The sequence below is a fragment of the Alligator sinensis genome, unplaced genomic scaffold (genome assembly GCF_000455745.1).
Source record: "Alligator sinensis unplaced genomic scaffold, ASM45574v1 scaffold1494_1, whole genome shotgun sequence".
NCBI lineage: Eukaryota > Metazoa > Chordata > Crocodylia > Alligatoridae > Alligator > Alligator sinensis.
This window is the reverse complement of record NW_005842724.1, coordinates 324,019-339,005: the sequence shown is the minus strand read 5'-3', so window position 1 is coordinate 339,005 and position 14,987 is coordinate 324,019. Positions and strand designations below refer to the sequence as shown.

General features: G+C 43.7%; 1 protein-coding gene across 6 annotated transcripts in view; it reads right to left on the bottom strand.

Annotated features, from left to right (window-relative positions):
- Window positions 1–14,987, bottom strand: part of ADGB (androglobin) — a 286,810-nt gene that overhangs the window by 39,173 nt on the left and 232,650 nt on the right. For all 6 annotated transcript variants that reach the window (XM_006034315.3, XM_025216304.1, XM_025216303.1 and 3 more), the window contains one exon: window positions 6,339–6,535. In XM_006034315.3, coding sequence (XP_006034377.2) covers window positions 6,339–6,535 — 197 coding nt within the window. The remainder of the gene's footprint in view (window positions 1–6,338; window positions 6,536–14,987) is intronic.

The following is a 14,987-nucleotide window of genomic DNA, read 5'->3' as shown; positions in this document are numbered from 1 at the left end:
TAAGCTGTGCTAGAGAAATGAGACCAGTACATTATGCTATTCATTATTTACAATGAATAGGAAATTATTCTAATAACATTTCTTACTTTGTTCATCTTCTAAAGTTAGCTCTGTGGTTAAGGAACTACCACTGCAAATAGGTATGAGTCATTACCTGTGCAATTAAAATTATTTTCTTTTAATATATATTTATTTAAATGAAACATCATTATCAAGAAAAAATCAAATTAAACTACTAGGGAATACATTTGAGGCAGACAAACCAAGGACAGTCAGAGAACAGGAGCAAGACCAAATTATCTGTCTACTAATTTGCAGATGATATCAAGTGATTATGCATTTAGCATTAGACAGTCATTGGGTGAGACCAGAAATAATCCTGAGATAAAAGACCAGTTACCCAGGGCTGCCCCTCTCCCAGCTGAATGCCCTAACCCCTAGGCAACAGAGGCAGGCTCCCTCTTGCTTGCTCTTCTTCTGCTTTCAGTACTCTCACATTCCTTTCTGAACAATAGCCCAGCATCAACAGGAAGGTACCTCCGCTCAGCTTCTTTTATAGTTCTGTGGTTAAGGCAATCTTCTGGGAAGTAAGAGATGGGGGCTTGCATCTCCTCTGGCTGCAGGGGGGTTGGAGTAAAACCCAGATCTCACACTTCCTGGGAGAGCGCTCTAATACTAGGCTATTATATAAAAAAGGTAGATGGTACCTTCACCACTTCCCCTTAAAGGAGGACTCAGCACTCTCTATATTGAGAGATTGAGACAGAAATGCTAAGCCTGGAGAGGGGAATTAAGATTGTCAGCTCTTGATTGTCACTCGCAACCTGGGCTCTGTGACTAACTCTTCAGAGGTAATCTTCAGAGAAGCAGGATTGCTACGGCCCCCATGACCCCAGGTTAGGTTGCCGGAGCCAGAACAGTTGCTGACCCCAGCCTCCCCTACCCCACCCAGGGTAATGTGTCATACACCAGAGGGTGAGTGGCATTGACATTCCCCAGAGACAAGTAGCAGTGGCACAAGGTGTGCTGCTGCTTCTCGTCCCCAGGGAAACAAACAGCCATGCTCATGTGGACACAGCCTCGGATTTAAGTGCAGAAAAATATCTTTAATTCTTTTATACAGGGTTAAATAGCCCCAGATTCAAGAAGAAATCTATAACAGATGTGTGTCAGGAACTGGAATGTATAACCTCTGCTAGAAAACATGAGCAAGTCTTCTGCTCTCTCCTTTACTCAAGCTACAAGGACCTCCAAAAAAGACCATAATAACCTGGTGAGCAAAAATCAAGGGCTCACCTCTCACATTCCATTGGACTAGATTTATAATAGAAGAAAAGGTTCTACTTTGCTGTTAGTAGAACCACAAGGGGTTTAATTTTTTTCTGAATTTGCCCACTGATACCTCCCAGATAGGCTCATTCCTTCGGGTGCTAAAGAATACTTGGGAATGGCAGGAAGAAGTCTCTCTACACTTAACAACAGCGGTGTTTACAACCGGGAATATTCCAAGTTCCCTTGCTCAGAGAGAATCATTACACATACTCCCAAATCCCTGTTAGCTCTCTGCTCTACAAAAACCTGAGAAAAAGAATATCAGCTCCTTCCGATCACATCCCTCTGATTAGAGTTCCACATTATCCACATTATCCTACATACATGGCTTTTCATTCCATCCAGGAAGAGCACACACCAACTGCTGAAACTTCCTTAGCTTGACGAAGGGTTTTTGAACCCGAAAGCTTGCTTAATAACTTTTCTCCAACTATTTGGGTTGGTCTAATAAAAGATATCAAATTCACCCAAGGAATCTTGTCTGGAAGCATGTGTAAAAATGCCATAAGATACCCAAAGGCAAATCTGGTTCTAGTAGAAACTTATTGCTCTGTCTTGACTTCTGTTGGCCATAGTGTCTGGAGACAAAAGACCTGAAGATGGTCAAAGGTGCTTCTCTAGTAAAACCAGTTATGTTGGTAAAAAAAAAAAAAAAAAAAGTTTTTTTTTTTAGATTAATGTTTCATGGACAAATCCATCCTGGCATGTCAGAAAAACAGTTGTTAAACTGGCCTTTTTTGGCTTTTAGCTCTAAAACTGAAAGGTTAGTTAAAACTGTGGGCTTCAGGCGAGAAAAAATCCTGAAGAAAAATAAAAATCCTCTGTAAGATAACTAAAATACACTGAAGGCTAATCAGCAGTCAGTCATTTGGACAGGCATATAAGCCTTCCCTTATTACTGTAGGCTGGTGTCACTGTGCTCGACTATGTACTGAGCATTGTGCCTAAAATTCCCCAGACTGCAAACCTATGTTGCTTAATTTTGTCACAGATAAACATGTTCCGAGAGTCTGTGCCACTTTTCCCTAGTAAGAGAGATTCAAATGGTAAAACAATCTTTTGACCAGGTTGATGAAATAGCTAATTTTTGCCAGTATGTTATAACCAAATCCCACATGAAAACTGCTGGCACATTCATATCTAAGCTTGGTGCGTACTCAGACATAGGAGCCAGTGCCCCTGCAGGAGTCAGCTAGTGATGTGGCATCTTCAGAGCCTTGTCAGAAGAGACAAAGAGCAATATTTGAGTGTCCAGTCTGTGGGCACTCAATATGCTCTTGAGTGTATTTGCTTTATTGGGTTGGCACATCTGAAAACCAACTAGCATAAGTCAAAGGGAAAAAAGGAAAAATATACTTTCAAATCTACTACAACAGAACTTGCTTTTCATGTACTCAGAAACAGTGAAAATCCCTACAGTTAAAGGGATGTGAAGGGTAACAAGAAGGGTTTCTACAAGCATGTCAGCAGCAAGAGGAGGACCAGGGAAAGTGTGGGTCCCCTACTGAATGGGGCAGGCAACCTTGTGACAGAGGATGCAGAAAAGGCTGAAGTGCTCAATGCCTTTTTGCCCCCATCTTCACAGGCAAGGTCAGCTCCCAGACTACTGCACTGGGCAGCATTTGGGGAAGAGGTGAGCAGCCCTTAGTGGTGAAAGTAGGGACTACTTAGAAAAGCTGGATGTACATGGTGCCAGATAAGATGCATCTGGGGATGCTGAGGGAGTTGGCTGATGTGATTGTAGCCATTAGCCATCATTTTTGAAAACTCATGACAATCAGGAGAGGTTCTGGATGATTGGAAAAGGGACAGTGCTCATATTTAAGAAAGGAAAAAAGGAGGATCCAGGGAACTACAGCCCAGTCGGCCTCACCTCAGTCCCTGGAAAAATAATGGAGCAGATCCTCAAGGAAGCCATTTCATTTCTAAGAACTTGGAAGAGAAATAGATGATTAGGAACAGTCAGCATGGATTCACCATGGACAAGTCATGCCTGACCAACTCGGTTGCCTTCTATGATGAGATGACCGATTCTGGGTGTGGGGAGACCAGTGGATGTGGTGTATCTTGATTTTAGCATGGCTTTTGATATGGTCCCCCACAGCCTTCTTGCAGGAAAGCTAAGGAAGTATGGGCTGGATGAATGCTCTGTCAGGTGGATAGAAAACTGGCTTGAGCATCGGGCTTAGAGAGTAGTAATCAATGGCTCAATGTCTAGTTGGTAGCCGGTATCAAGCGGAGTGCCCAGGGATTGGCCCTGGGCCTGGTTTTTTTCAATATCTTCATCAATGACCCGGAAAATGGCATAGAGTGCACCCTCAGCAAATGTGCAGATGACACTGAGCTGGAGGGAGTAGTAGATAGTCTGGAGGGTAGGGCTAGGATTCAGAGTGACCTAAACAAATTGGAAGATTGGGCCAAAAGGAATCTTCTGAGGTTCAACAAGGACAAGTGCAAAGTCCTGCACTTAGGACAGAACAATCCCATGCACCAGTACAGGCTGGGGGCTGACTGGCTGGGCAGCAGCTCTGCAGAAAAGGACCAGGGGGTTACAGTAGTAACCTCTATTCAGCACTAGTGAGGTGACATTTGGAGTACTGTGTTCAGTTTTGGGGCATCCCACTACAGAAAGGATGTGGACAAATTGGAGAGTCCAGCAGAGGGCAACAAAATGGTGAGGGGGATGGGGGACATGATTTATGAGGAACGACTGAAGGAACTGGGCTTATTTAGTTTAGAGAAGAGGAGACTGAGAGTGGACTGAGAGGGGACTCAACTGCCTGAATGGGGGTTAAAGAGAGGATGGAGTTAGACTGTTCTCGATGGTGGCAAATGACAGAACAAGGAGCAACAGTCTCAAGTTGCAGCAAGGGAAGTTTAGGTTAGATATCAGAAGGAATTTTCTCACTGGGAGGGTAATAAAACAGTGGAACAGGTTGCCCAGACAGGTGGTGGAGGCTCCATCCTTGGAGGTTTTCAATAAGACCTGGCTAGACAAAGCTGTGGCTGGGATGATCTTGTTGGGGATGGTCTTGCTTTGAGCAAGGAGTTGGACTAGGTGACCTCCTGAGGTCCCTTCCAACCCTCATTTTCTATGATTCTATGTGAAGGCCCCAGTGTACATTCTTACACTGTACATGTAATACAGAATACCTATTGTGACATTTTTCTGTAAAATTCAATTCACTGCATGAGAACTCATATGTCTCTAAGGTTATTAAATGGTGTTGGCATGAAAACTTGTTCACCTTAATGTAGTCATAGTATTTCTGAGCACTTGCAGTGACTTTCATCCCTGGATCTCTAATTACTTTACAGAGGAAAGTTATTTCTTACAACACTCCCAAGCAGTAGTTAAGTACTATTACACAACTGCAGGGGAATAAACCAGAGCCCAGAAAATAGACTATATTATTGAGGGGATATTCTCTACCCTTACACTGCCAATAAAACTGTTTTTTCTTTTACACACTCTTCTAAATTCATCCTTACCTTTCTGACCCACTTTTAAAACCTGATGCTAACCTCCAATCAAATCACATCAGCTTCTACAACCTCTTCTCACTTGGTCTCCACTACACAAACATTGCTCTCAAATCCATCTAGAATGCAACTGCAAAACTACTTTAACTTTCCTTCCATACTGAGTAATCTCAGTCCTATGATGGCCTACTCTTTAATATTTCACTGACTTCAGACTTCCTGTTTTCACTTTCAAATACCAACACAAACTAATCTCACATTACTTCTCTGCTATCATCAGCTTTTGTCTTCTGCTCATACTCTTCAGCTAATGTGTTCTCAGGGATATGAAGATACAAATAATTTACCACAGGATGAGAAGTAGATCAGCCTTCCCAGGTAAGTACCCATACTCTTATGCTATTATACATGAAAGCCAAACTACAGTAACTTCTCTACATTTCATTGACAACTAAACTACTGAGATTTAACTTCTGTTTACTACAAGGAGAGAGACTGTGCATGGGCAGTTGCCATACAACAGCTAAACTGTGATCAAGCTCTACCCTCTTTTACCACATGCTAAATTATTTGTATGTCCATAACCTTAACTATATATTTATAGCTCCTGGAAATGTAACATCCTCTATGCAGTAGCCCTTTTAAGTAGAACTTTTTTTCCTAACCCAGTACACCACATTTCCATTTTTCATTTTTACATTTTTTCCATGGGGCCAAAGCAAACTCCCCATTTCCTACTTCCATATGTGCATTTATATGTTTATGTGCTTATACTTAAACATTTACCATCTCACACCTACTACTGGAGAAGTCTGCCAATAGACTGTCACGTGAGTCTATGATCTTCATTTCATTTTGAACTTTTGAGTCTCAAATATGTAAGCCGTTTTCCACTTAGGTCTGACTAGGTCACCTGACTACCTCTAGAAACGGTGGAGCAGAAAAATTAAGCCTCTGGTCATTTGTGGATTTGTTTTAGCATTTGCCCAGCATTTCATCCATATTGATGAAAATAAAGAGCGATGGAAGGCGGAAATAAATTGTCATAGCAAAAGAAAACAGGCCAGCACTTACACGTGCGTTTAGGCTAGTTATTTTCACCGCCCCTGTAATGTAATCTTATGGTGGTGAAAATTAGATTGCTGTGGTCTATTAAGTGTTGCATGTGTATACGGTGACACTTTACATCGCAGCAAATTAGTCTACTGTGCAGTTAAGCGCATGTGTAGATGCACTCTAGGAGTGGGAAAATGTGTATCTTTTTGAAGGCTTAGCACCTCAGATTTTGATATTCTTAGTGCAGAGCCTCTGTATTCTATTTTGTGAATTACTGTAATAATTTATGACCCTCACTACATAAATAAAAGAAATGACATCAGTGGCGAAGCCAATATCTGTAAATAAAAGATTTATACAATATAAGGACATCTTATTTTCATATTTATTAAAGGAATTATCAGGACCATTTTTGCTGTTGTCCTGTTCCAAAATTCTTCCAGTCATTTGCATTTAAAATCTCTCACCTGTTGTGGACCTCCAGCATTCTTTTCAAAAGTTGACAATACAGTTTCATCTTCTATTACAGCCTGGCCTTCTTGTACATATCCTGGCTTGGAAGTAGGCTTGTTGCCCTTCTGACTTGGAATAATAGCTTTTCTTTTTGGTACCCCTGCTTCTGGGTCCTTCTTCGCACTGCCTTGGCCAACTTGACCTTTGCTTGCTGGTAGGGAGATAAAAATGTCAACCTTCAGTTTCCACGAATTCTACAAACTAGTAGCTTGAGATAAAGAGAGACAAACATACATAAAAAGGAGTTGCTATAGTTAATTTTCTTCCTGTGCATTTTGCTTACAAGGTTCCAGCTAACAGTCTCACTTCAATAAAAATTATGCCAAATTATTTTCTTTTTGCACGATGATCAGAAATATCTTTAAAAACTAGGTAAGAATGAAAAAAAATATAGTGTATGTTTGTGTGTGTGTGTGTGTGTGTGTGTGTGTGTGCATCTGCACACATATGTGTGTGAAAAGGAAAGGGTAGAAACAGTTAGAAAACTCCTCTTTGGATTTTCTTACCATTCTACAATTCTTTTCTTCAAGAATTACAGTCTCAATGCCTCTATATTAAACCAGTATATATTCTCTATCAAGTCAAGTCAAGTCAGTCCCAAAGCTGCTGTGACCATCGGGGCACCTTAGATGCTGTAACAACCCTCCTCCATCCTGCATGAGGTTAGTCGAGTTGCTTTGCATCATTGGGGAGTCTTCAGGCAGAGTGACCTGATAGCACCCATACCTTCTCCAGGGGTATGGATGGCCATTGGCTTGCAGGGAACTCATCCAGCCTTTGACAGGTCTTATTTTTAGTCCTGCTGCATGTTTATACACACTCCTCACCCAGGCTAGCCCACATGGGGGTGCCGGTTTAGTTGTTAACAACCCGGCCATGAAATATACTGTACTGGTTTACATGGTACCAGATAGCAGACCAAGAGGCCTGGCATGACTGGCATATTCTCTATACTCTGTAATAAGGTTTATATTATATGCTGGCTGAGCATTACCCTATAGCCAAGTTTGTAGCTGTATTTTTCAGCGGTTTCCCTTCCTTCCTTCCCACTTTCCCTATCCTTTGTATTTAAACAATGTTATTCCTTTCTTTTGAATAGCCCTGTTCTCTACAATTCCATTTGTAGTATCTGATGATGTAGGCTATAGCCTGTGCCTCTTTGAAGAGTTAATTTATAAGGTATAACTGTACCCTGGCTTCTGCCTAACAAGTAATTAATCGCCCTATAATGTCCCTTATACATTTGCTTAGGAAACAGCACCCAGCCCTCCTGATTAAACTGTTGCTTCATTAATGTCTAATTAATATTGTTTTCAAGGGACATTGTATGATTTTGCTAAACAGCAGATTTTAGCACATAAGAATTCTAAGATTTTTTTCTTGGGCATGTTGAGCACCTATACACGTGATGGACCTCTGCTACAAGGTGTGCTAATTAGCACACATTGGAGCAGACTCGATTAATTGAGTCTGCTGCGACTCTACTGGACTGTGCTAATTAGTGCTAATTCAGTGTCCCCACATTTCAAAATGGTGGCAGGGGCATTTTAACTAAAGCTCGTTGAATGAGATTTAGTTAAAACACACCCACTGCCATTTTGAAATGCGGGACACTGAATACACATGACACTGCTCTAATTAAAGTGCCCTCTAATTAAACTGTCCACCCTGGAGCACATATTTAGATGCCCACTGGTACCAGATAAGCCACATTTTAGGTCTCAGAGATATACTATATTTTTGTGATAAGCATCTACAAAGGTATTATCAGGCAGCCGATTCCAATGTAGAGAAGGAAGGTTTCTTTAAGTATGTTTAACTATGTACTTTCTTTGTAAGAAGGTCATGGTACATGGCACTAGAGGCTACTTTTGAAAATATGTCTTTAAAAGAATCTCAACAAAGTTCTGAATACACTTTTGCAACAAAGTTAAAGAAAACATTCTAAAAAGATCACAAAGCTGGTAAATAACTTTTTGGTGGTCACCAATGGTATGTCTATGCTGCTCAACGGTGGCAGCAACCATTGCTGTGCTAACAGACAGTCCACTTCTTTATGTATTACCTAAGATGGCTATATCCTTTCTGACTCAGGTGGTAATGCATGCAGAGTGAGCACAGCCTGTCTTCATGGAGCTGCCTGATATCATAAGTGGTACAGACACCCTTTAAGGCCTGACTAAAAGTACACTGCATTTCATAGAATGGCTCAGATGGGCTTCACAAGGCTATTTCTAACGCTCTAGTGACAGATGGGAGATCTGCAGTCAGTTTAACAAATTCACTTAAAACATGATTAACAGGATGAATAAGATTCTGCATAAAATAATACTTGATTTTGGGCCTGTAGAACACTATTTTCTAGCTCACAGAGAGAGGGGCCCCATCAAAAGAAATGAATCATCTCAGACTAGTAGGATCTTGTGAGATTTTTTTTTACTGGCAAGCTGATAGGGAATCAATTAAAATAGGCTCCCCAAAATGCACACTACTTAGCGAAAGCAACTATTCTGGCAGATGTCACCAGATGGTGCTGTGATACAATGTACTATTTTTTTTTCTTAGGGTGTGAATAAATATTCAACCTTGAGATTCATGCTCCCTTTGAAACAGGCATGGGTATTGGACTGAGACTGGTAAAGTAAAAATAAAGAACACTATATGATTCTTAAGTGCTTCCCTAGTCTCCAGTGTAGTTTGCTATGGTATAGTGGGGATTATGGTTGTACTATGAAATGTTTGGAGTACAGTAGCTAACAGGGCCAGTGAGAAAAATCACAGATATGGTCTGTTCCCAAATGTTGACAGTTTTATTACTTGGTGGTTACAGTAACTATGTGAGTGACAGGAGACTGGTGTGTCTCATTTCATTATCCCAACCCCATATCCAGTTCACCTCTCCTTTCCACCCTATAAAGTTATTAGCATGTTAGAAGTTATTATGTATTTTCAAGTACATTGGGAGCAAGAAGAGGGTACCATGCAACGTAGGGCCCCTGCAAGACTCAAATGGTAACCTTGTGGCTACACCAGATAAGAAAGCCAATATTTTTAACGGTTTCTTTGCCTCTGTTTTCTTGAACAGGGACCAGGACATCCCTCCTACCAGAGGTAGGGACAATCTCGGGGATAGCTCTGTCAGGCTTTGGGTCAGCACAGATGTAGTTAGGGATCTTCTGGAAGGGCTGGACATTTTTAAATCTGCAGGTCCAGATGCCCTCCACCCTAGGGTGTTGTGGGAGCTGGCAGGGGTCATCGCGGAGCCCTTGGTCTGGCTGTGTAAGCATTTGTGGTCATCTGGCCAGGTGCTGGGGGATTGGAAACTATCTAATATGGTCCCCATTTTTAAGAAAGGGAGGAAGGAAGACCCAAGTAACTATAGGCCTGTAAGCCTCACCTCGGTCCTCGGGAAGATCTTAGAGAAAATCATCAAGGAGCACATCTGTGGGGGGCCAGCAGGGGAGATCATGTTCAGGGACAACCAGCATGGGTTCATCAAAGGCAGGTCCTGTCTGACCAACCTAATTGCCTTTTATGGCCAGGTAACTAAATCCTTGGATGATGGTGTTGCCGTGGACGTAGTCTTTCTAGACTTTAAGAAGGCCTTTGACACTGTCTCTCACCCCATTCTCATCAATAAATTAAGCGACTGTGGCATTGATGCCTACACAGTTGGATGAGTAAAAAATTGGCTGATGGGGCGCACCCAGAGAGTAGTGGTGGATGGGTCGTACTCAACTTGGTGAGATGTGAGCAGTGGGGTTCCCCAGGGCTCAGTCCTTGGGCCCGCATTGTTTAACATCTTCATCAGCGACTTGGATAAGGGGGCGTGTTGCTGGACCTTGGGAGAAGGAATCCACAGCATACATACAGGCTGGGGAGTTCCCCTCTTGAAAGCATGGAGGCAGAAGGGATCTTGGAGTCATTATTGACTCCAAGATGAACATGAGCCGCCGATGCCAGACCGCAGCCAGCAAGGCCAGCCATACCTTTTCATGCATCCAAAGATGCATCTCAAGCCAGTCTAGAGAGGTGAAACTCTCCCTCTATACAACATTGGTCAGGCCACAATTGGAGTACTGCGTCCAGTACTGGGCGCCGCACTTCAAAAGAATGTTGTCAGCCTGGAGAGAGTTCAGAGGAGGGCTACTCGCTTGGTGAGAGGGCAGCAGGACAGGCCATATGAGGAGAGACTGAGGGACCTGAACCTGTTTAGCCTTGGCAAGAGGAGGCTGAGCGGGGACTAGTGGATGCCTACAAACTCATCAGGGGAGATCATCAGCAAATAGGAAGAGCCCTATTTTCCCTAGCACCACCTGGGGTGATGAGGAACAATGGTAATAAGCTGATGGAGAATAGGTTTAGGTTGGAGATCAGGAGGCAATATTTTACAGTTAGGGTGGCCAGAATCTGAAACCAACTTCCCAGGGAGGTGGTCCTCGCCCCTACCTTGGGCAAATCCAAGAGGAGGTTGGATGATCACCTGTCTGGGGTCTTGTGAACCCAGCATTCATTCCTGCCCGCGGCAGGGGGTCAGGCTAGATGATCTATTCAGGTCCCTCCTGACCCTAGCTACTATGAAACTATAAAACTATGAGCAAGTTAAGAAGATGCTCTTTGCCATATGATACCTTAGACTACTGTGAACATTCATCGGCAGCAAATTGCTGAAGAATCATACTTTCTGTTTATATAGCCTGGGCTCTACCATAAACTGAACACCTGACCATATTATGACTCCTAGTTGCCCTTTGTCAGATCACCACAGCCACGCTCCTGACCTGCTTTCATCTAACACCCCCTCCCATGCTGGCCTCTTCCCCCTACCTCTGACTCATTTTCCTATTGTAAAAAGAGTAGGGGGGGAGGGTGTACCTTCAGTTTATAATTCCTTATTTTTAGAAGTTTAATGTTTGGCTACTTTCTGGACCTCCCCATATCACAGCAGAGGCAGATATATCTTTTGTTATCTCCCTGCAAGCTGCAATCCCCCTGGCACTCATAATGAGGCAGGGAGAAGGGCTCAGGCTCCTCAACAAACCAGAGCCATTCAGATCACAGCTCACAGGAAAAGAGGCCTAGACACATCTCCCAACAAGCACTGCATGTGTAATTTATTTTCTTTTGAATGTTACTTGGGTTGCCTCTGAATTTTCTGTTGCTCTCAGACTAGATGCTTCCATTCATTTCCCTAGCACATCTTAAAAAGGACCAAATGAGTAAATACCATAGTCACCAGAATTCTAGACCAGTGGTTCTCAGCCTTTTCTGTACCAGGACCCATTTGTAAACATCGATGGCCAGCCCTGACCCAGTCCCCCTGGCTTAAAACCCAGTGCTCTCCACCCCCAGACCCCAGCCCCCCAATGTGTGGGGCAGAGGGTGGGTGTGTGGGGCAGGGGGAGGCCCCAAACAGCTCCTTGCAGGCTGAAACTCTGACAGCCAGCAGGGGACAAGCCACAGTTTCCCACTTTTTTCTTCTTTAATGGAGAATCCATTTTTAAATTTTGGTGATTCATTTTTAAAGGTTGTTCTCAACCCTTTTATATATTATTGTGACCCCACTTTTGGTTCGTGACCCACAGGTTGAGAAACACTGTTCTAGATGATTTCAAATTTAAGATTACCCCAGAATAATTAGATTCTATACAAGGAAAAGTACACATTTGTTATAATTGTCCATGTATAGAATCTAATGAATGGAAGGTTGTCTTAAATTTGTCCCCATTCACTGCTATGCTGGGGAATGCAGTGGTGAGAGCAGGGGAATAGACCACTGCCTCTTGCTCTCCCTGCCCCTCATCTCCCCATGCCTATGCCTGTCCCCCCTGTGCCTGCCCTCACTGCTGCCTGCTCCTCCCATGCATCTTCCTGCCCTCCCCAGCTCCCCATGCCTGTACCTAACCTAGGCCTTCTGTCCCCCATGCCTCCCCACTAACCTCCCACTCCCTGCCCCTCACCTTCTACTGAAGCTCTGCTCCTTTGGGGCAGTCAGCAACAGCAGCAGCTCAGACCAGCCAGGAAGAAGCAGCAGCTCCCTGCCTGGCTGGGTCAGGGCTGGAGATGGAGCAGAAGGTAAGGGGAGGTGGGGGAAGCTGAGGGGAGGGGAGAAAGGGGTGGAGTGGCAGGCTGCAGCAGGGGGTGGAGGCACAGGCACAGATATAAAGGACAAGGGGTGTAGGGGAGATGGCAGTTTCCTTTACCCTGCCATCACTCCCATGCTGCCCCTGGCTGCATGCCCACTCCCCCACCAAACAAGCTATTCCAGCCCAGGGCAGAGAGCAGCTCAGCTCTAGCTTTAAAGTCAGAGCTAAGTCACCACCTGCTCTGGGCTATTACTTGAATCCAAGACAAAGATTTTTTTCCTGCCATGAAGACGCTGGGAGGTGCAGGGGGGGGGGGGAGGAGTAAAACTCGTTTTGGATTTTAGTAAATATGGTAGGTAGATTTTGGAAGCATTAATCTTTAAACATCAGTTGGTTTCCTATTATAACTCTAGTTGTGTTGATGACCCATTATAATATGGCATGAGGCAATAGAATTAATAGGTTCAGAGATTGTAAGGCCAGAAGGGACCTCAGTAGATAATCGGGTCCAGCCCCCTGCACCAAGCAGGAAAGACAACTGAGGTCAGATGACCCTAGCAAGGTGACCATTCAGTCTCCTCTAGAAGATTTCCAGGGTAGGTAATTGCATCACCTCTGAAGGGAGTTTATTCCACAGTCTGGACGCCCTAGTTGTGAAGTAGTTTTTCCTAACATTGAGCCTGAAACAGTCTTCCAGGAGTCTGTGACCATTATTCCTAGTTTTCCCCAAGGGTGCCCTGGTGAACAGTTGTTCACCAAGCCCTTGATGTATGCCTCTGATGTAGCGGTAAACTGCTACCAAAGCCCCTCTCAGCCTTCTTCTTTTTCAAGCTGAAGAGTCCCAGATCCCCCAGCCTTTCCTCGTATGCCTTGCCATACAAGTCTCTGATCATACGGGTGGCCCTTCTCTGGACTCTCTCAAGCATTACCACGTCCTTGTTGAAGTGTGGCACCCAGAACATGACGCAATACTGCAGCTGTGATCTCACCAATGTAGAGAAGGGTGGAAGAATCACTTCTTTGGTTTTGCTGGAGATGCATTGATTGATGCATGCCGGGGTATTGTTAACCCTGCTGGCTACAGCGTTGCACTGCTGGCTCATGTTCATACTGTGGTTTATTATTATCCCCAGGTCCCTTTCATTCATAGTGCTGGTCAGGCTGGCGTTGCCAAGCCCATAGATATGCAGGGGATTGTTCATCCCCAGATGGAGCACTTTACATTTCTCGATGTTGAACTTCATCTGGTTCTAGTCCACCCAGCTTGCAAACCTGTCTAGGTCTGCCTGTATCTGTAGCCTATCTTCAAGTGTGGCCATGCTTCCCCATAACTTGGCGCTGTCCATGAACTTGGCCAGGGGGCTCTTCACCCCAACATCCAAATCATTGATAAAGATGTTGAATAGCACTGGACCAAGTACTGACCCCTGTGGGACACCATTGGCCACTTCCTGCCAAGATGACACAGATCCATTCATTAGAACTCTCTGGGTCCTATCCCGCAGCCAGCTTCCTACCCACCTGACTGTCTCATGGGATACCAGATCAAAAGCTTTTTGGAAATCAAGGTATATAATTGTCAACCTCCTCTCTTTTATCCAGGTGGTGAGTCACCTGATCATAAAAGGGGATGAGGTTGGTAAGACAAGACCTGCCCGCAGTGAAGCCATGCTGTCTGTCATTCAGAATCCTACCTTCTGCAAACCTATTGCATATAGACTCCTTAATTAAATTTTCTAGGATTTTCCCTGGGATAGAAGTTAGGCTAATGGGCCTATAGTTAGCTGGGTTCTCCCTCCCCTTCTTGAAGATGGGCACAACATTGGCCCTCTTCCAATCCTTGGGGACCTCTCCGAGCACCAAAAGTTTTGGAAGAGATTTGCCAGTTCCACGATTACTTCAGCCAGTTCCTTTAGCACTCTTGGATCATGTTCATCCAGTCCTGCTGACTTATATACAAATTAAAGTGAAAGAAAATAAACTTTGACCAAAAAGGTAAGTTTCTCACTCATGCCATGTTTAGACTGTAAATAGACCATTTTTGGCAGCAGTGCTTTCAAACGTGCTGTAGTGCTCTGTTATGTATTACTCTCCTGACTGAAAGTAATGTAGTTGAGTTTGTATGTACTGAGGACAGGCCAATTAGTACTGCTGAGTGATGGTGTCAATTAGCCTGTTTCTTGTAGGTGGCTACAGTGCTTCAGGTCAGGTGTGGATAGTGCACTCAGAGAAGGATGGGATATCTGAGAAAGCCGGTGCAAGGCAGAATGTCTCTGAGGCAGGGCAAGCTCAGCCTTTGAGGCACAAATGTTCAGATTAGGATGAGAGTCGTGTATGTGTTGTAATTGGCAATTAAATTTTGTCCCAAAGGAAATGTTATTTAAATTGGAATGTGCCCCTACAGGATAACTTTTTATCTGAATCTCTCTTGTTATTATAATGACCTGACAATAGTGTTATGGCCATTTATAACTTCCATAAATCTAGTATAATTAGCAGTTCCTTCTGAATCCTCCC